Source organism: Penicillium daleae (assembly GCF_028827525.1).
Source record: "Penicillium daleae strain IBT 16125 chromosome Unknown utg000006l_segment0_segment0, whole genome shotgun sequence".
Classification (NCBI taxonomy): domain Eukaryota; kingdom Fungi; phylum Ascomycota; class Eurotiomycetes; order Eurotiales; family Aspergillaceae; genus Penicillium; species Penicillium daleae.
The window spans coordinates 3182733-3201879 of record NW_026623154.1 but is presented as its reverse complement, the minus strand read 5'-3'; the positions used below and the strand labels follow the sequence as shown (position 1 = coordinate 3201879).

Genomic DNA, 19147 nt, shown 5'->3' with positions numbered 1-19147 from the left:
AGAATCGAGAAAAAGTCGGTCAAATTGCAGCTCACCCATGGGTCCAGCATTTGGGCGGCCAACAACTAGCGGGGCTGACTGGACGCGATCCGCTCCACCAAACCTTGACCGTAAACAAACATCCCACGCTGAAGCTTGAGAGACAATTCCTGTATCACTCGAGGTTGTTGAAGTCTGGACTAGTCAGTAGAGTAGAACGGTGGATGTAGAGACTTTGGCAATAATGTCGTCCCCAGTCGACAAGTCGCAAAGTGCGGAAAAAGAGCCCAAGGGTCCCGGAGGGATGTGCAATCGTGATCGGAGGAGCCAATGAGTTGCGATGATCGCGTCCATCCCCATTTAATTTAAGCAGGGCGGAGAACACCTCAGCCCTTGAGCTTTCCACTCTCCCACTTCTTCCCCCAATCTTAAAAACCCCCGTCCCTACCAGGCAACCTCAATTATTCCGGAGAGTTTGCTGGTCCTTTTGGGGGACGACAAGGAGAATGACGGTCCCCACCAACCCTGATGGGGCCGAGGACGTGAATGTCTTCCTGCAGCGCATTCGGGAACTTGGCGAGCGCCGCGACAAGGAAGATGAGGAGCGCACCAAAAAGTTGGAAGAGGAGATTCTGCAAGGCCGTAAAGAGAGACAGGCCCGCCGAGCTGGTATCATTTCTGTCCCTCCTCCTCCTCCTCCTTCGGAGATTATCGAGATGGGTTGCTAGGTCCTCAGCTGAGCCGAAGTTGCACCCCGCGTGACAGCCGAATCCTCGAAAAATCCCCCTCCAAACATTTGGAGCGAGTTGCTGATGATAGATCATGATAGAACGAGCACGATCGATCGCCGGATCTCCCACCCTGAATGCCGCCTCCAGGCTGAGTGCCTCTTCCATCGGCCAACCCTCGGCTATCGACCCTCCCGAACAGCTGGAGCCGACGCTGCAGACACCAGATCCCGAAACACCGGGCGGAGTGAGTTCAAGTCAAGAGCGAGACATACTGGCGCGTGATATGAGGCGCGGATCAATCCAGGACACCGACACGGATTCCCCTCCGCGAGCGATGCCAACCTTGTCTCGTAGCCGAGCGGGGACTTTGTCGTGGCAGCAGCGCCCATCTTCTCGTGAATTGGGAAGCAGGTCGCCTGGCTCAGTATCCCCGACTCGATCCAGCCATTTGAGAAACGCTTCCACAGCCTCCGACGCAAACGAGCTATCTCGTGCTCAGATTGCGCAGTCCCTCTCGTCCAAGGATCCGTCATGGTTTCGCCAAACACCAGACCGTGGACTGGGCTCACCGGCTTTCCGAAAGCCCGAGGAACGATCAGAGAGTCCAACAGAGTTTATGGCAGGGCGTCGACTGCCAGGATTAAGTCGTGACTCCACCGCAGAGCCGGACAAGGTGGAGGAAGCTGAGGCGAGGTCACCTTCTCCACCAAGAACTGCATCGACTGTCGGTGATAGCTACTTCAGCAACCGGTATTCGGGTGTGTCATCTGTGTCTCCTGCAACTGGACTTGGGTCTCCGGTCACCTTATCGGAGACACCAAAGTTAGATCCATCGCAGAGTGAGCCGGTCAAAGACCCGGTTCCAGCATCTCCAACTCAGCGCCGTATGTCACCAGAGCGAGCTCGCTCAACATCGCCCACGAAAGGCATGGGTGGATTCGTACAGAGTGCCATGATGCGGCGTTCTGATAGCGTGTCGAAACGGTGGAGTGCTCAACTCCCGCAGGGATTAAGCCGAAGTAACTCAATTTTGTCAAACCGCAGTAGTGTGGCAGGGCCAACTCTCACCGCGAGTGTCAGTGACATGACTCCCACTGGTGTCACGCGACTGGCGAGAGACACTTCCCCGCTGCCATCTCAACAACGACCCAGCTCAAGTCACAGTGAAGCAACCGTCCATCCTCGGGAGTCCACAGAGAGACCAACAACTCCCTCTGGACCCAGAAACGAGACCCGCCTTGAAGGCAGCCCAGACCGACCTGCCTATTACGGCCACTCCAGATCGACTAGTTCAATGACTGCCGACAGCATGACCGGTGATACCCCATCAAGTCCCTTCACTTCTAGAACAATGGACCCCAGACGCTGGAGTCCAACCAAAGCCTCCTGGCTCGAGAGTGCACTCAACCGTCCGGAATCTCCTCGGACTCAGAAGCAGCCGCCACCACAGCAACCCTCCTGGGTACGTGACCGACAATCTCGAGGCAGCGTCGATGCTGGCCGTGTGAACAATTTCAAAGAAGTCACCCCCATTGGTTTGATGCGAACACCCCCGCCAGGTGGGCACTTCAAGAAGCCAAGTCTTTCTGGAGCTCCTCCGGCATTCGGTACGCTCAGTGCGACTAAGACAAAGGAGCCAGAGCCAGAGCCAGAGCCAGAGCCAGAGCCAGAGCCAGAGCCAAAGCCAGAGCCAGAGTCACCTGCACCTGCACCTGCAGCAGCAGACAATGAAAATCTTCCCACGAAGACGAAGCCTATCGAGGAAGAGCCAAAAATCGAAGCAGCAGCAGCAACAGAAGACGAAAAAGCAGGACAAGAAGAAGCGCCGAAGCAGGAAGACACCAAACCTGTGTCCCCTTCTGCAACTCCCAAAGTCCTCTCTGAACAAGTACAAGCGCCACGTGGAAAGACCCTAGAGCCTGGATCGACTCGCAAATCCCCGCCTCCCGCGCTCACCATGAAACCCAATTTCTCTCTTCCCTTACGAGATCCCATTTCGCCCAGGCCCAAGCCTCAGTCCCCTGTTATTGATTTCCGAGCAAACCTGCGGAAACGCGATGTAGGCAAGGAGACTGGACCTCAAGCTGAGCCCGAATTCAAGAACGTCTTTGGCAAGCTCAAGAGAACCGAGACTCGCAACTATGTCGCGCCGGACGAACTGAAGGGCAACATCCTCCGCGGAAAGGCTGCGCTTAATGTTACGGGTGGCCCGAAGAAGACCCAGCGTGTCGATGAGTTGAAGGAGAGTATCCTGAAGCGGAAAGAGGAAATGAAGGCTGGCGGGGGATCTATCAGGCGCAATACACTCGGAGAGAAGGATGCCCCGGAAAATCCTGCTGCGGTTGTGCCCGAAGCCATTGCCAAACGTCAACTCATGAACAAAACTGCCAGTGCCAAGCGAGAAGACGAGCAGACCTCTCCAACTGCGGGTGATAGTAGTCCAATAAAGTCTCCACTGGAACACCCTGTGTCTCTTCCTCCACAATCTGAGGAAACCATCGCTACATCACTCCCAGAGGTTGTCTCGCCGATTCCCAGCTCAGAGGCTACAGTTGTTGTGGATCCACAGCCGATCTCGAGCCCTAAAGAAGACCGCAAGTACATTGCTGAGACGACTACCACAGAGGTTGAGCCGGAACCAAAGGCTGTTCGAGAGACAGCTAGTTCCGTTCGCGGCTTACCATCCGCGAGGCGACCAGCAGCAACTACGCCTGCTGTGAATCCATACGCGGCTGCTAAAGGCAAGCTCGCAGGCCGAATCAACCCTGCGCTAGCAGGTCTCCTCTCTCGCGGCCCACTAGCCGTGGTCGAGGGACCTAAGAAGGACCTGGCGGTTTCGCCCCCTAGCAAGAGCTCGCCTGCCACTCCATCGGCACCGCTTACCCATATGACGAAAGCCCGTGCTAGAGGACCTAAGAGAAGACTGCCCGGTGGCTCTGCGGTTCCAGCGGCTTCAGCTGTTGTCTCATCCGCGAAGGATACTACAGAGGTTGGTGCCATTTCTTCTTCTGAAGTCCCATCCTCGCAGACACTCCCCGAGCCCGAGGTCTCTTCTGAGCCTCACTCGGAGAACCTGCCGCAAGAAAGCCCAGTTCCCAATACTGAAACCGCTCGAGCAGAGAGCCCCACTACCAAGCAACAGCTCCCTGGAGTAAGAACCAGCACCCAGGATGCTCTCAACAGCGGACTGCAGTTTAGACTGGGTAGCATATCGCCTATTTCGCCAATGTCGCCCGTTTCTCCTATCTCGCCGATTTCCACACGAGACGCAAACCCTGACCGATCTCCTAGCGAATCTAGCGATAAAGAGAATATCAGCCATGAATACGGGTCTCCGAGGGATGCAAGCCTGTCATCACGCCCCCTCTCAACCAGGCCCGCTGTCCCACCCAAGCAAAGCCCGTCGCCGTCGCCGCTGCCATCATCGCCCTCAACCCCCGTAACTAGGCCAGAATGGGCGCAGCCAGCCCGATATGCGTCGCCTTCTTCTCCGTCGCCCCTAAGGACAAGTTTCAGAGAGAACCAGATGGACACGCCGGCCACAACCCCTCAGAAACCGCTTCCCGGCGTGATCGTCGCCGACTCTTCGCCTCAATCCAAGCCTCTCCCCTCTCCCCCGGTTCCTCCCAAACGATCGGGCATTTCCCTAAATAAACCCTCACATTCGCATCGGCTGTCACGGAAAATGTCTGCACCCTCCCTAGTTGCGCAGGCAGCGGAAGCTCGTGAAGTCATCGCTGGTTTCTTCAAAGCCTTTCCCAACCCACGAGACCGGATGGATATCGACCCACAGTTGATGTTGACGAATCAGCCTGATGCGACCAAGATACGAACTGTGAAGCGCTTTATCTGGGAGCTAACAGGCGATGGGAAGAGACAAGAACTCCCGATCAACCAGGAGTATGTCCTGTACGAGGGGAGCATGTATCTATGCGTGCATCAGTTCGAAGCACAGGGTAGCGGCAGCACCGAAGTTCACCTCTGGTGCGGAGATGATGTGCCTGAAGCAGCATTAGAAGATGCCCAGTTGTTTGCCCGCAAGGTGGCCCGCGAGAACGGCTGCAAATTGGTCGTGGTTCGACAAGGCAAGGAGCCTGTGCGGTTCATTCAAGCCCTCGGCGGGATTATTATCACGCGCCGTGGTTCTAGTTCTCGTACCAACTCGTCTGCCTTGTACATGCTTTGCGGTCGGAAACATATGGGCCAGATGGCTTTCGATGAAGTCGACTACTCGCTGCGCAACTTGTGCTCCGGGTTCCCGTTCGTGATCTCAGCGCCCTTTGGCAAATTGTATCTCTGGAAGGGTCGGGGCAGCGGTCCTGAAGAAACGGGCGCAGCTCGTTTGATCAGCATGGATCTTGGCTTGACAGGCGAGTTTGAAGAGTGCGATGAGGGTCAAGAGCCAGAATGCTTCTTCGAAGACTTTGCGGGTGCTCGTGAAGGCAACCCCCTTCTTTGCTCGGACTACTGGCAATTGAAGCCGAAGTACAATCACTTCTGTACTCGGCTCCTCCGTGTTGACCATGAACTGGCCCAGCCAACCCGCTTCTGGATGCGCCGTCCTGGCTCGGGATCCCCGGTTGTCCGGCCGAATGACACTGTCCAGGAGATTGAGCCTTTCTGCTACAGAGATCTGACAGAGAAGGATGTCTATGTCCTGGACACGTTCTTCGAGATCTACGTGTAAGTTTACCTTTTTTCCAAGCCCAATCCGAACACATGACTGACGACGCCGCAGTATCGTCGGTGAACAAGCCTCCCAGAAATCAGCCGACTTCGCCTCTGCAGTTGTCTTTGCCCACGAGTACGGCATTCTTGCGGCATCTCTCCAAGACCGCCCATTTATCCCCAAGAGCTTCGTCGCGCTAGGCGGAATCCCGGACCGATGTCAAAGTGCATTCCGCAAATGGAACCCTCACTCCCTCAGCGCACCCTGTGTGTTCCCTCTCGAAGTGGTGATCGAAGCTATTCGTTCGCCAGAGCGAGGAGATTAAACTTCATTATATGTATTGTTGCATATTTTTCGTTCGTGATCTGTCTTTTCTTTTTTCCCTGTGCTTGTCGTTTTTCATCTGCGGTTCATCTTTCTCATTTCTCTGTGCATATTTTGGTCTGTAAAGAGAGCATTTGCGGTAGGGGAGGATGGAGTCTTTCTTAGTCTTGCATGCTTGTCTGTCATCTGGATCATTGGTGCACTGTGCCCTAGAGGAGAGGAGCATCGCGGGAGCATTCTGGGTTGTACATCTACCACATTTAACATTCGAGACATCTTCGGTATATGCATAAATCAAGCTATTTTTTCTAGATCGGTTCAATCTATCAAGATCAGACGTTTCTCACTTTTTCCGACTGCGTAGCTATCATGGTCGTCACCCATGACGAGTTTCCCCAGAGACACCTCCAATTCAGCAGGCTTGGCGAGTGATATTGGCATGTCATATGGTCTGCCACTCGGCTTTTCACTCGCTGTCTGGGTACTTCTGCATACTTCGAGGTCCCGAGGCAGCTTCGAAGGGGCCCAGTGGTACAGAATTTTCACGAAGACGAATAATCTGGAGATATGATCCCTCGGTAGGTTCCGCAGTGCTTCCAGGAGCCAGGGCCGAGGTTTCCAACAATCGTACTTCTTCTTCCAATGGCCAGTCGAGCGCGCTAGATGAGGTTCTGATATAAATGACGAGGTTTAAATACGCGGCATCTGGCTGCGTAAGCACAAGGCTCAGAGTCCTGACAGCTTCCAACAATTACTGATAGGCTGGAGTCTCATGTAGAAAGCTTTGACGCAATCCAACTATAGGGAAAGCACAATTTCCAGATTTCGGAGCTGTTGTAGGCATTTCAATCCAATTTGATTCAGAAAGAGGTTTGTTGCATGACAAAATGCCAGGTTTGTCAAACATAGATTGTTGCGATGAGCATGGCTGGCCGGAGTGTGAGCTTGGGTCGTTAAAGTTATAATCATACTGAAACGGTACGGCTGAACGGCTGTTGGTCTCTAGTGGCAAACACGCATCCTATGGATTGTGTGTAGGGTCGAAATGTATTATGATATAGTCAAACCAGCAGGGCTGGAAGATCGTCCCTATATGAATGCTAGATTAGCTTTCCCTGACCGTTGACTCAAAGCGCTCGAGATAGCTGAATATCACATTGTCCTTTTCGTGGGAGATATGGTATATGTAGTCGTCGTACTATAAAAAGTTGAGTGTTACCGTTGAACTCGATGTGGTCATCTATAGGTAGCATAGGTAGTTTCGTGGGTGTAATTAGAAGAGAGCCAGGAAGGCCAGAGAAGGCTATTTTGATACGCGGGCAGTATATATATTGATGCTGTGAGATTTATGACAGTATATCCCCAATATGTGCCCCGAGATGCAGGTTGCTTATTCGGAGATAACCTTCCCAAAACGGCAACTGTCATCAATCCAGATTAGGAGCTTCGGGTGAGCGACCTCGGCTTGTCCAGCGATCGATCGATCGGGGATTAACGACCAGGTTGCGATTCGCGGAGGCCCTGATGAAAAGCTTAGAATTGTGTACTAGATCAAGGACCATCACCGCTAGTCCTAGAGGGAAGGTTAGGCAGAGAGAGGTATTGGAGCTGCCATTTTAAGGTGGAGGTGGAGAAAGAGAAGTGGGCCGATCAATGATGATCGCGCATTTCGCCATCGCGACACTTTTTTGTCATTTTAGCGTGCCGTGCCATTCTCTTCCCTTCCACCACTTCTCCCCACCCTTTATCTCTTTTCCCCCACGCCTTCCGAGAGCCGCGGTCTCTCCAGACGATGTGATAGAATTGCACTATGCCGTGATACAACCTGATCGATTCACCTACACACCCTTGCCATGGACCCTTCCATTTCCCGTGAGCTATCAAAGCTCAACCCCGCGGTCCCGTTCCGCGCATCCACCGATTACCTGCATCACACTTGGGCCAAGACCTTCTTCTCCCGACCGGAGCTCTATGTTCGCCCGCAATCCATTGCGGAAATCCAGCAGCTGGTGACCCTTGCCCGCCGCTGTCGCCGACGCCTGGTGACCGTCGGTAGCGGTCATTCCCCATCCGATCTGACCTGCACCTCGTCCTGGCTCGCCAACCTCGATGACTTCAATCGCATTCTGCATATCGATACCGAGACTCGCTTGGTGACGGTTGAGGCGGGGATTCGCTTGTATGAGCTGGGGCCGAAGTTGGAGGAGCAAGGGTTGACCCTGGAGAATCTGGGCAGCATTGACAGTCAGTCAATAGCGGGCGTCATTGCCACCGGCACTCATGGCAGCTCTCTGCGTCATGGCCTGCTCTCGGAGTGTATCGAATCTCTCAGTTTGGTGCTGTCCAACGGCCAGCTGGTGCGCTGCAGTGCCACCAACAATTCAGACCTCTTCCGCGCCGCCCTGGTCTCTTTGGGCGCGCTTGGAATTGTGGTCGAGGTGACCTTCAAGGCAAGGCCCGCGTTCAACATCGCCTGGCGCCAGGAAAGATACTCTCTGTCCAAGGTGTTGAGTGAATGGTCCACTGGATTATGGACATCCCATGAGTTCGTCCGCGTCTGGTGGCTGCCTTATGAGAAGGGCGCGATCGTCTGGCGCGCTGATCAGACTGACCAACCCCTCCGCCCACCGCCCATGAACTTCTATGGCGAGTGGTTCGGGTACCACGTCTACCACAATCTCCTTGCCCTGTCCTCCTACTTCCCCCGAATCCTGCCCTGGGTCGAGTGGTTCATTTTCGGCATGCAATATGGCTTCCGGCCGGGATCAACCGTTACCGAGGCCGTCGAGCCAGCGCGCGCCGGTCTGTTGATGAACTGCCTGTACTCACAGTTTGTCAACGAATGGGCACTACCCCTCGAGAAGGGCCCCGAGGCGATCATCCGCCTCTCCGCGTGGCTGCACGGAGACCTCGAGACCGCGCGCATTCCGTTCTCCCCCAAGGGTCTGTGGGTGCACTGCCCCGTTGAAGTGCGAGTGTCGGACTCGAGCAAGAATCCCAATCCGCGTCCTTTCCTGGACCCAACGTGCCGCGACGAGCCCACGCTTTACCTGAATGCAACTCTGTACCGCCCGTATCTCCGCGATCCTCCCTGTCGCCAGCGGTACTATGAGGCCTTTGAGTGGCTCATGCGGGACATGGGCGCTAGACCTCACTGGGCGAAGAACTTTACCACCCTGGATTCTACCGAGCTGCACCGACTCTATAAGAAGGATATGGATGAGTGGCTAAAGGTGCGACAAGAGGTTGATCCCGAAGGCATGTTCTTGGGTGAATGGCACTGTCGGAATTTGCCCTTGGTCGCGCCCTCGGACCATGAAGACCAGCTATCTCTGGTGGAACGAGAAAGCGAATGTCGGAAGCTGGCCATCAGCGGTGTTGGTGATGGTCTCGAGTGGATTGGCGAGCGTCGGTGGCAGAGTCAGAGTCATTTGGAGGAAGATCGCATGCCTGAGCTGCCGCCCGACCACTCAGCGCCTAGTCCACCAACCACGGCGACAAGCGAGGAAAGTTTTGATTTGCTTGCAAAGGGGGAGGCTAGCATTCTGCTTCATGGAGCATGACTGCTTACGGTAGATTGACCTACACTGTCGAAGGTCAAGCGTGAAGAGCAAACAAGGTCCGTGTGGATGGTTGGATGGAGACGCCGAGGTGTGCTGTACCTGACAGTGTGGGAGGGAGCAAGAGCCAGAGAAATGGCAAATGAAAAGCAACAAGCAATGATCAACTGCCCTGCTATTCTGACATGGGCTGACATGAACCTCCCGTTGACCTGGCCTATGAGGTGCCTGTTTAGCTGTTCTTAATGCAGGGTGAACGCATCCTCTTTTTTTTCTGTTCTTTTTTCAGATCCAATTCTTGACAGATTGGGCCTCGAAAACAAGGCAGACCGAGGACTTCGGTCTGCCTCCGGTCTGCCTGGTATTTTAATGCATTTATTCCCATGCCCCTCGCCTTTAGAGAGGGTTTGATTTAGATCTGGTCCTTAGATATAGAAGTGCCTTGCACAAATAGTTACTTCCCGCTCATAGACTCGCTCTGGAAATAGAAATTTAGACGCATCAAATTCCTTTATTGCAATAGAACACACACCCTGCACCTCGCAACTGCAGATCTAGCAGAGTCGCCCAGCACCACAGCTGTTTATAGGGCTATACCCGGGCTTCGATCGAATCTAGCAGGTCATAGGGCGTGATCTGTTCCCTTCATGCATATACTGTACTATGACTCTGTCTGCAGGTATCAATCAACAGCGCGGCCTCCCATCTTATCTCCCCGATGGCATTTCCCATCTTTACCTATGATTGGATGAGCATGCTCGTGAATGCTTGCATCCACACGCTCTCTTTCTCTTCTCAGACTAAGCCCCGCCTTAGCAACTCAGCTGAGAGTAAAAAGAAACTATATTAGTTCTGAAATGGATTAAATCGGATATCCGTCAGCCACAAACCGGATTGGATAATACGGCATGGAATGCATCCGAGGTAAAACCTGAGGACAGGGAATTGCAAAGCCCGAGCTCCAAATAGAGTAACCAGTCAGTCTTGCCGGGGTTTGAGGTGTTTGGGGTTTGTGCTGTACCCAGTAGACGATATTGTACGGTGGATCGAGCTGGCCGTTACACGGTGGGGATTGTGCTGCAGGAGAGGCTGGGAGCTACGAGTAGCATGATGCAAGACACAACAGATACACAGATCAGTGGCTATAGAGGGTAGAATGGGTAGTATGAAGGATGAAGGATACACGAAAGATGATCTTAGATCAATGCCGATCGGGTGGTTCTGATCTGGACGGGTTGCTGTGCTCTGGTGGGCTTGTTGTGCAGGGAGTTTTGGTGTTTCTTTTTTTTTCCTGGGGCTTAGATGGGGGATCATATCATAGTTGATCTTGGTAGAGAGATGGGATGAATGAGATCTATACAGTTTGTAAATTGGACATGATGGATACATTGAGATGCAGTAGACAGAGGCTAGACAGAGACATTATCTATACATGCTACCAAGTATGTAGACTTTCTTTTACCTTTCCCCGTAATCTCCCCAGTTCTGTCTTTCTTTGTTCTACCCATCCGCCCTCAGGCGTCCAACATGTCCCTCTATACCACGTTCCTTTCCAATCATTCCTTCAGCCCTGACAGATGACTGACCCATCAAGGAAAGAGGGGATGACTTGATGAGCCGGGCATGTACTCTGTTTCGCTCTCTCCTCTCCCTTCCCCTGCAGACCAGATGCGAATCCCGTACCCCCTAATTCATGACTTCTCCCGGGATCACCCATGGCCAAGGGCATATCACCTCGTACCACGTTTCGGTGCATTGGCTGCAAGGATATCAGGTGATATGACCAAATCCCAAGTACTGTACACCGCTTGCAACCTGCAAACCCTCAAATCAAAGCCGGGCAGCATGACTGGCAGAGCAGAGAGCAGAGATCAGCAGCAGCAGCAGAATGAGCAGGGGCCGTCTGGTTGGTTCAGGGCTTCCGGTCCAACGGTCTCAGTACGAGACTGTCTACAGACATCCAGTGGACGGACAGTTGACTGGCAGTGGACTGGAGTGACATTTCACTTGACTTGCTTATTCTTTCCACAGCCACTGGGATTGCACGTGTTGGCCCTGGAAAGAAACCTCGAGCTGGTTCAGCGGGCGTGTGACAAGGCGTGACAAGGTGATTCTCATTGCGATTGCCTGGCCGCACGGACTAAATCAACCACTCTGGGGGGCGGAGTGCTGACCCTGCTCTCGCTGCCCAAGCGACCGGGGGTTGAGTACAAAGTCCGAGATGAGCAAAGTCCGTGAGGAAAGCCCGTGGACGTGAACTCCAAGCTGGCTGTCAACGCTGTCCGTGTGCCGAAAGTCCGGATCCACTGACGGCTCGGACCGTGCCCACTGTCCATCGCCATCACAGTCAAGATGCATCCAAAGCAAGTTAATGCAATGGCCTCCTCATTGCTGGGTCCTTCTTGGTTCCCGCGAGTGCGTGGTCGCTGGACAACGATGTGGAGACTATGGAAACCGCCATGTCTCGTCTCCTCCAGTCACTATTTTCCCTTCCCTGATGGCCAGTCATAGTTGCCCGGCCTACAACCCCGTCAACTATAAACCCGCTATACCTGTTCCAACCACTGACCCTCTGTCTCGGTGCCACTCATCCTCTCGCGACAGGGATCCCTGCGTCGTACCTCCCACAGCCACAGGATGTCGCAAGACCCTCGAACGGCCGCCCCCGGTTGATATGCTGACAGACCCTCTCCACGTCACCCTCTGGTATCTCCCTCGGAACCATGATCCTCTGGGCACGGGAGGGACATGTGCCGATGCGGGGCAGAGGGGTGAGGGGTGTGCTTGATACTTTTTCTTTTCTTTCGTAGCTCAAGCTGGTCGAAACTAACCACTCAGATCAATCCAGATGGGTTGGCCCCGGCTTGACTCTGCACAAATGATCATTTCATGCCCCCATTTAATCATGATATCAACGTTGACTGTGCGCCATTGAGGCTGTTTTGCGTTTGCAACCTTTATCTGTTCATCATTTCTCATATCCCCTTATACCCCATTTGAGCCCATAGTTTCGATTCCATGTCACCCCCCACCTGCTCCATCCGTCTGCCTGTCGGCCATAGCTTCTGCCTTTGCTTTTTTCCCCTAGTGGTGTTTGGCTCGTCTATATCATTCTCTTCTAAATCCTATTCCTTGCTTGCATTTTACTTTATACTATACCCAAGTCTTGATTTTGGCCTTTCGCGCGTCTCGTGCTCGGGTGCCTGCGCCTAATTCTGCGGGGGGTATAAGCCAACCATGTCGTGGCAACCGAAGCTTCGTCCCAAGGGTTTCCCACATAGTCTGGATGACTTTGCTGTTGCTTCGTTATCGGAGCTAGAGCATCGGTCGAGGACGGGCGATGAGAAACGCGATCAGCGGGTTTTTCGGGTTAAGCGGAAGCATGTGCTCAAGGCTTGTGATCGCTGTCGCGTCAAGAAGACCAAGGTAGGGCAATCGCGATTACACTTGGATGTTAATGCCCACTCTGATACTCAATGACTGTTACAGTGTGATGGAAAACAGCCTTGCAACCGTTGCTCGGTATATAACCACCCATGTTTATTCCGTGAGAGGAAAGCGACCCAGACAAAAGTGTACTCTCGAGGGTGAGTTTGTCCATACTATCTCACTCTGACGCCAAGAGATCATTAATTCGTACTGAGAGAATCTATAGATTCGTCGAGATGCTTGAATCCCACCACTCACTAGTTGTCAAAGCCCTCCAAAAATTATACAAATTTTGCATCAACAAGGAGGACTTTCCTGGCGAACCGCTCGCCGAAACCCCAGACGGTCATCCACTCACACACGCAATTCTCGACAGACTAGGTTTAATCAAACAAGCCGAAGAAAACGCAGATGAACCGGACGAAGACTCGGAAGATCTACGATACCTACGCCTCCTTTCTACATCAACCGAGTGCAGCGCCACGGCAGAACCCTCCCCAGAACCAACTACACCCCCCGAACCCTCGCCAACGACCATCTCCTCCCGCCCGTCCATCTGCAATTCCCTCCTTACCCCCATGATGAGTCGAAGTAGTTCGACCTGGCAGTGGGATCTGCAATCCGTTCAACAGGCGAGTTACACTTATCCAGATCCGGGGTACCACGATATGCTAGGTATGCAACAACGACCGTCTATTACGTCCGCAGATCTAAGTGCGGGCGAAATATCGCCTCATATCGATATACCATCTACGTCTTCGATTTCACATGGTCCACAGACCCACGAACAGCAGCCTTTTGCATACTTTCTTGATGGAACTTGTAACGCTGCGACTGCGTCGTCGGAAGCTAAGAATGGTACTGTTCGACTACATAGTGGGATTATGCCCGAGACACACCCACACCAGATGGGCGGTTTATCGAGTGACTTGCTAAGCGACTTTCAATTTCCGACGCATGAACCATCGCTTTATCCTGAGTTTACGCCCGGTTGGTCATTTCCGTCTGCATAAGGAATATGACATTGTTCGTCTCTTGTTTTTCTTATCTGCTCTTGCTGCTGAGTCACAGCATGAGCTCCCAGTTTACTTGATTTATCTTTGGTATCCCTTGTTCTGGTCATGACTGGAGTTCCAATCTGAATGTTCCGGGTACGGGTTTTGGGTCTCCCCTTTTCCATTTGCAGTTATCTTCATGAGAGAATGAACGAGATCGACCTTCTACTATCACGTTTCCGGTTTCAGGGTATGACAGTACATAAAGCAGGCGTATCGGCGCTGGGAGTATAAAAGTCGGAGCTAAGCAGTCAATGTAACAGGGTGGTGTCTAGCGTGCTGATTTCTTTCCACATGTCTTGGGACAGAGGGTTGTCATTTTCTTCCTCCGATCCTTCTTTTCCATCTCAATCTGCGTCTCTTTGGCAGCATCTAGAGATTTCAGGTGCACTCGGCAAATATGCATATTGTCATATTCTCCCGGCTCAGTCAGGGATTGATAGAATCTGTCTTCATATCTTCCTCAGGCATCGATGAAGCTGCTTCCATAGAACTAGTGCTTAATGGGCGCAGACATAGCACTCTAATCTAACATGGAGAATGCTTTTCTTCCAATTAAAATTAGGCTTCATCTGCCACTCACGCAAATAGACGTAATGGTATGAACATGCACTGCATCCAAACCACTCAAACTCCAGCCGCAGGTAGATCTCTCGACTCACATCCATACCCCAATAGACGAAGCGACTCCACGATATCTCCCCATCACATCAACTGCCAATACCTATACATGAAGTATTATTTCACAAAAAATGCCACCACCTCGCAACACACGAACCGGAATCCAACCCATCATCGACCCAGGAACGCGGCCATCTCCCCAAAAAGCACACAAAGGAGAACAGTGCGCTTACTTTGACGTTCGTACGAGGTAAAGCTAAGCCAAACTATTGAGCAGAGGGTATGACGACCTGCGGCGCAAAGACCGCCATGACACCCCTGCGCGCCCGGGGATGGTAGCAAAAGCCTTACAATTCAAGGTCGCAGATCCCTACGACAGAAGCTGGATGGCCCAGTGGTCATGTTTGATCTTTGGGTTTGTGCGAGTGGCCAGAAGGTAGATGTTTTGTATTCCCAAAGTCTATTTTCGGCGTTGGACCGGGGTGATTTTGGCTAGTAGTCATGCTGTAGAAGAACATGGATGTAGACCTGGACATATAGAAGATGAGAGGAATAGAAAGAGGGGGGAATGCAGCTCAAAGCGAGGACGTAATAAAGAGCAATGGCACCAAAACGGGATAGAAAGAGACAACCCCCGAAGAATACACCCAATGAGACGACGACCGTCGTGGGATGAATAGAGATAAAGGGAAATAAAGGGATGTCCGATGGCAAAAGTGATGAACGAAAAAATGAAACCCAGAGATATCAATCCTAATCAATCAGACAATGTCGCACAAGTCCTGCATACAATCCATCAATCAATGCAAGGTAAATGCGATTAATCCTCATCCTCCGTCTCGGTATTGGTGTCGCTAGTATCGCCTGCGTCGCCGTCGGTGTCACTTTCCTCGCTGTCGGACTCAGAAGGCTTCTTTGCCTTCTTGGGCTTGGGGGCCTGGCCAGTCTTGAGCGCCTGCATTTGACCGGCGATGGAGTCTAGAGTGAGAGGTTCAGATTAGCATTCGGACTACACAGCTAATACAAATGTGCACGAGTGCCGCGACACAAGCACGGGAGGAACAACTTACCCTCATCCGGTTCGCTGATGTCGTCGTCTTCTTCCAAGGCAGCCGCCTTGGCGGGGTCATCAATATGCAAGGTAATTTCCATCTTCGTGTCCAGACCTAGATAGCTGTCGCAGACCATGTGCATGACGAAGGTGAAGTCGCCGACCTGTGGAGGCGCCTGGAACTGCATCTTGAGAGTTTGCACGTTGAATGTGGGCTTGCCATCCTCATCGAGGATCGGCTTGTCAAAGGTGGTGAATGTGAAAGGAGGCACGGCCATCTTGCCTTGCTTGGCGTCAGCCAGGAAGATATGCCAGCGAGGGGAGTGGTCGCGGGCAAAGTAAGGAGCATATGCGAGGGGAGGTTGAATGGTCTCAATCTTGTTCTCAACCTTCTTGCCATCGACCATCTTGGTGGCTCGGTTCTTGGCCGGTTTGCGGCCCATCAGTGCGTCCAGGTCATCCTCATCAGGGTCAATGTCCTCCAAGTCGAGCTCGTTAACCTGTGGCGTCTGCGTGCAACCCGGCGGGATGAGTCGGGCCTTCACAACCAGCTGTACCAGACTGCTAGGAGTGATGACCTTCTCTCCCATAACCTTGAAGAAAGCCTTGGAAACCTCCAGGGCGGGCAGTTGACGGGCCACCGTAACAGCTTCCGTATACTGCTTCTCGGATAGTAGACCAGCACCCACAGTAACCTTGCGGCGCTCCTCCTCGGGCAATCTCATGAACTTCTGAACAGTCCAGTGTTCCTTGGAGTGCTCGCCTTCCACGGACTTGACAACCGACTCGGTAAAGTTGGGCAGTTGCAAGAGAGGCGAAGAACCGGGAGCAATAGCCTGGATCAAGTTCTGAGAGACCTGGAAAGCACCAAGAATCGGGCGAAGGCTGCCAAATGCCAAAGAGATCGCCGTGAAGGCCTCACCTAGAGATAGAGCGATAGGTGCAGCTTCGTATTTCTCTGCATCAAGGGTCGCATCGCCAAGATCGATACGTCCGAGATACGCCCACAGTAAAGCCAAAGCCTTCCGACGGGAGGAGTTGTCCACTTGCTTGATAGCTTCGCGGTCCTTGGCAGAGAGGAACGTCGATTCCTCAGCTAGAACCTTCCTTTCCAATTTTGCGAGACCCGCTTCAGCTTGCGCTCCCTTGAGCATCTCCTTGAACTCATCGCCAGAAGAGAGAGCGTTGACAATGCCACCGTCCAGGATGTCCTCCTTGTACTCGCGGAAGATGTTACCAGCGCTGGCGACAAGAACACGCTCCTTGGTGTAGCGCTGAGAACCATACCACCATTTCCCAACAATGTAGGGCAGAAGAACGCCCAACAAAGCACCATATACCAACAGCACGTATTTTCCATTGCCATCCATGACAATGAGTTTGGGAAGAGCGATACCAATGCTGAAGCTCTGCTTACCATCGGGATGGCCATATTGAAGATAATTGTTTCGAATTTCTTCATCGGTGAGCGCTTTATATGCCTTGGTGAGCTCTACGAAGCGCTCATTGAGCATCTCCATAGTCTCATTCTTGGCGGGATCGGGACGGACTTTATCGGGGTGGTAGATGAGGGAAAGGCGCTTGTAGTGGCGGGAAATAGCTCTTTCATCGGCACTCTAGATGTAAACGTCAGTTCGAAAATCCTTTGGCTCTACCAGGAGCCAACAGCGGCTACAACAACTCCTAGCCCCGCCACATTCGAAATTCACACAACGTACCCTTGAGACGCCCAAAATTTCATATGGGTCATATAATTTGGTGACCGTCCGGGCCGTCACAAGAATGAGGTACACCATCCATGCCATGACCAGGTAGCCCACAATCACAGTAACAATGCGCTTGATCCGGCGCTCCTTGCGCAGGCGCTTGCGCTTCTCCGCCTCGACAAGATCGGCATGTTCGGGTTTGAAGTCGGACTTGATGCGGGGAGCCGTGTTTTCAAGCTCTGTCGGAGATGTATCTTTAGCATAAACTACACAAAGAACTGCTGGCACAGTCACACACCTTTGCTCGGTCGGAGGAGGTTGTAGGTGAGAGGGAGCGTGACCAGGCCGCTCAAGGTCAAGATGAAGAAGGGGAAGAATTGCCCCTGGTAGCGCCGAAAGAGACCATGTCAGTCATTCCGTTATCATTGTCTAGAGAGAGAAAAGGTCTCACCTGCTCATCATAAGTGTAGTCTGACGACATCCTGCGGCGAATTCGGGGCGACAGCGGTGGCCGCCGCGGAAGTTAAAGATCGTGGGTTGCCGAGTTGCGGGGTCAAAGTAGAATGGGCTCGAGAGAGGATATCGAAGAGGGAAAGAAGAAGCCTAAACAATGGGAGCCGGAAGCATGGCCCTCGAGAATCAAAGGAGCGTGGAAGGGGAGTATTCGCGCTTCCTGATCTGGTGATGACCGTGTCCTCAAGTGGTCGACCGCCTGCCTAAAACCGCGGCCAAGTTCTTTGCGGGCAAAGGCGGTGAGCTGAGGACAACATTGCACTTTCCCTGTCGATCATTTTGCTTATTTCTTTAAATAGTCTAGATGAATACCAGCTACTGCTACAGGGTTATTTACTATCTTTCTATACTGTCGTTGTTATGATAAGAATTCATTTGACAAAGATAGTCCCTCATCTGTGATATAGGGTACTTGAATGTGATTGAGACTCAGTATATACAGGCTATGCAAATGTACATCTAACCTATAGATCATCATAAACAATCGATAATATGCTCCGTCAAATTCTTGTTTCACTGTATGCGGCAGCCTAATATTCAACCACCTCGCATTTCAATAGAACGGATCTGCGTTGGAGAGAGGAACAAGCCACCATCATGACACTCTCGCCAGCGTCCACAAAGGGAGTTCAAGCGTCAACAATCCGTAAAAGATCAGACGCGAACTCGACCGATACGGAGCCCGCGAGAAAGTCTGGTCATGACTCATCTCATCTCGGATTCGCATGATCGCGGGCCAGGATCCACATGGCCGGGTCGAAAGGGACCAATCCAACACTCCTACTGGCGGAGCGTTTTCATTGCTTCAAGTCGGGGACCCGGGAAGTCCATGTGATCTGGCGTTCCAGTCATGCTCGTAGCGTCAAGTTGGGACTGTGGCTGAGGGCGCGCTGCAGTGGGCGAGGGACGCTCAAGGCGATCCCATGGCCAAATCGAACGAGGGTTGTTTTTCTTGGATGTTGCATGAAGATCAGAAATCATCGCAATCTGGAAAAGAAAAAAAGATATTGGGTTTTCGAGTTTTTTTTGTTTGTTTCTGGCTGGAAAGAGCATTCAATCTCCCATAGTGCTGTTTCGAGACAAGCAAGTCAGAAAGATGATCGGTGGAAGTACAGAGCTCGAAAAAATGGCTACTCACGGGTCGATATAGTCGAGACCGTCGAAATACTCCAGCATACGATAACAGAGACTTAGGTCGTCGCCCGGCTCCCCGCCGAACAAGCGACACTGCCGTGCCTCGAGACCGATGCTTGCTTCCTGCCGTTGCGGTACATTCTCACGGATCGGCCAGGCCGTAAACCCATAATGCCAGGTCGGGGCAGGGGCTGCTGAGACCGGCGATCCAGGTGAAACGCATGCAGCGGAAGGAGTGTAGTGAAGGGCTGTTGGTGGAAGCACGGGAGTCTGGGGGCTCCAACTTGTAGATGGGAGAGCCAACGGCAAGCCTGGTGAGTGGGTATTTGGCAATTCAGGCGGACCTTGATCGAGACTGTTTCTTCGCTTTCTGGA

General features: G+C 52.6%; 4 protein-coding genes across 4 annotated transcripts; 3 read left to right on the top strand and 1 right to left on the bottom strand.

The window, feature by feature from the left end:
• Positions 1–485: 485 nt before the first annotated feature.
• On the top strand, positions 486–5704 carry N7458_006845 (putative gelsolin repeat protein; the record flags this gene model as incomplete). Its single annotated transcript, XM_056910227.1, has 3 exons — positions 486–648; positions 809–5393; positions 5449–5704. 3 exons carry the CDS (start codon positions 486–488, stop codon positions 5702–5704), a joined length of 5004 nt encoding a protein of 1667 aa, XP_056765931.1.
• A 1852-nt stretch (positions 5705–7556) lies between these two features.
• On the top strand, positions 7557–9266 carry N7458_006844 (D-arabinono-1,4-lactone oxidase; the record flags this gene model as incomplete). Its single annotated transcript, XM_056910226.1, has 1 exon — positions 7557–9266. One exon carries the CDS (start codon positions 7557–7559, stop codon positions 9264–9266), a length of 1710 nt encoding a protein of 569 aa, XP_056765930.1.
• Positions 9267–12500: 3234 nt separating this feature from the next.
• N7458_006843 (Zn(II)2Cys6 transcription factor domain-containing protein) lies at positions 12501–13705 on the top strand (the record flags this gene model as incomplete). The annotated part of the gene is made up of 3 exons (XM_056910225.1): positions 12501–12689; positions 12753–12850; positions 12919–13705. The coding sequence occupies 3 exons, from the start codon at positions 12501–12503 to the stop codon at positions 13703–13705; spliced, it is 1074 nt and encodes a 357-aa protein (XP_056765929.1).
• A 1483-nt stretch (positions 13706–15188) lies between these two features.
• N7458_006842 (J domain-containing protein) lies at positions 15189–17606 on the bottom strand (the record flags this gene model as incomplete). The annotated part of the gene is made up of 5 exons (XM_056910224.1): positions 15189–15346; positions 15439–17035; positions 17138–17364; positions 17424–17508; positions 17577–17606. 5 exons carry the CDS (start codon positions 17604–17606, stop codon positions 15189–15191), a joined length of 2097 nt encoding a protein of 698 aa, XP_056765928.1.
• Between the last annotated feature and the right edge of the window lie 1541 nt (positions 17607–19147).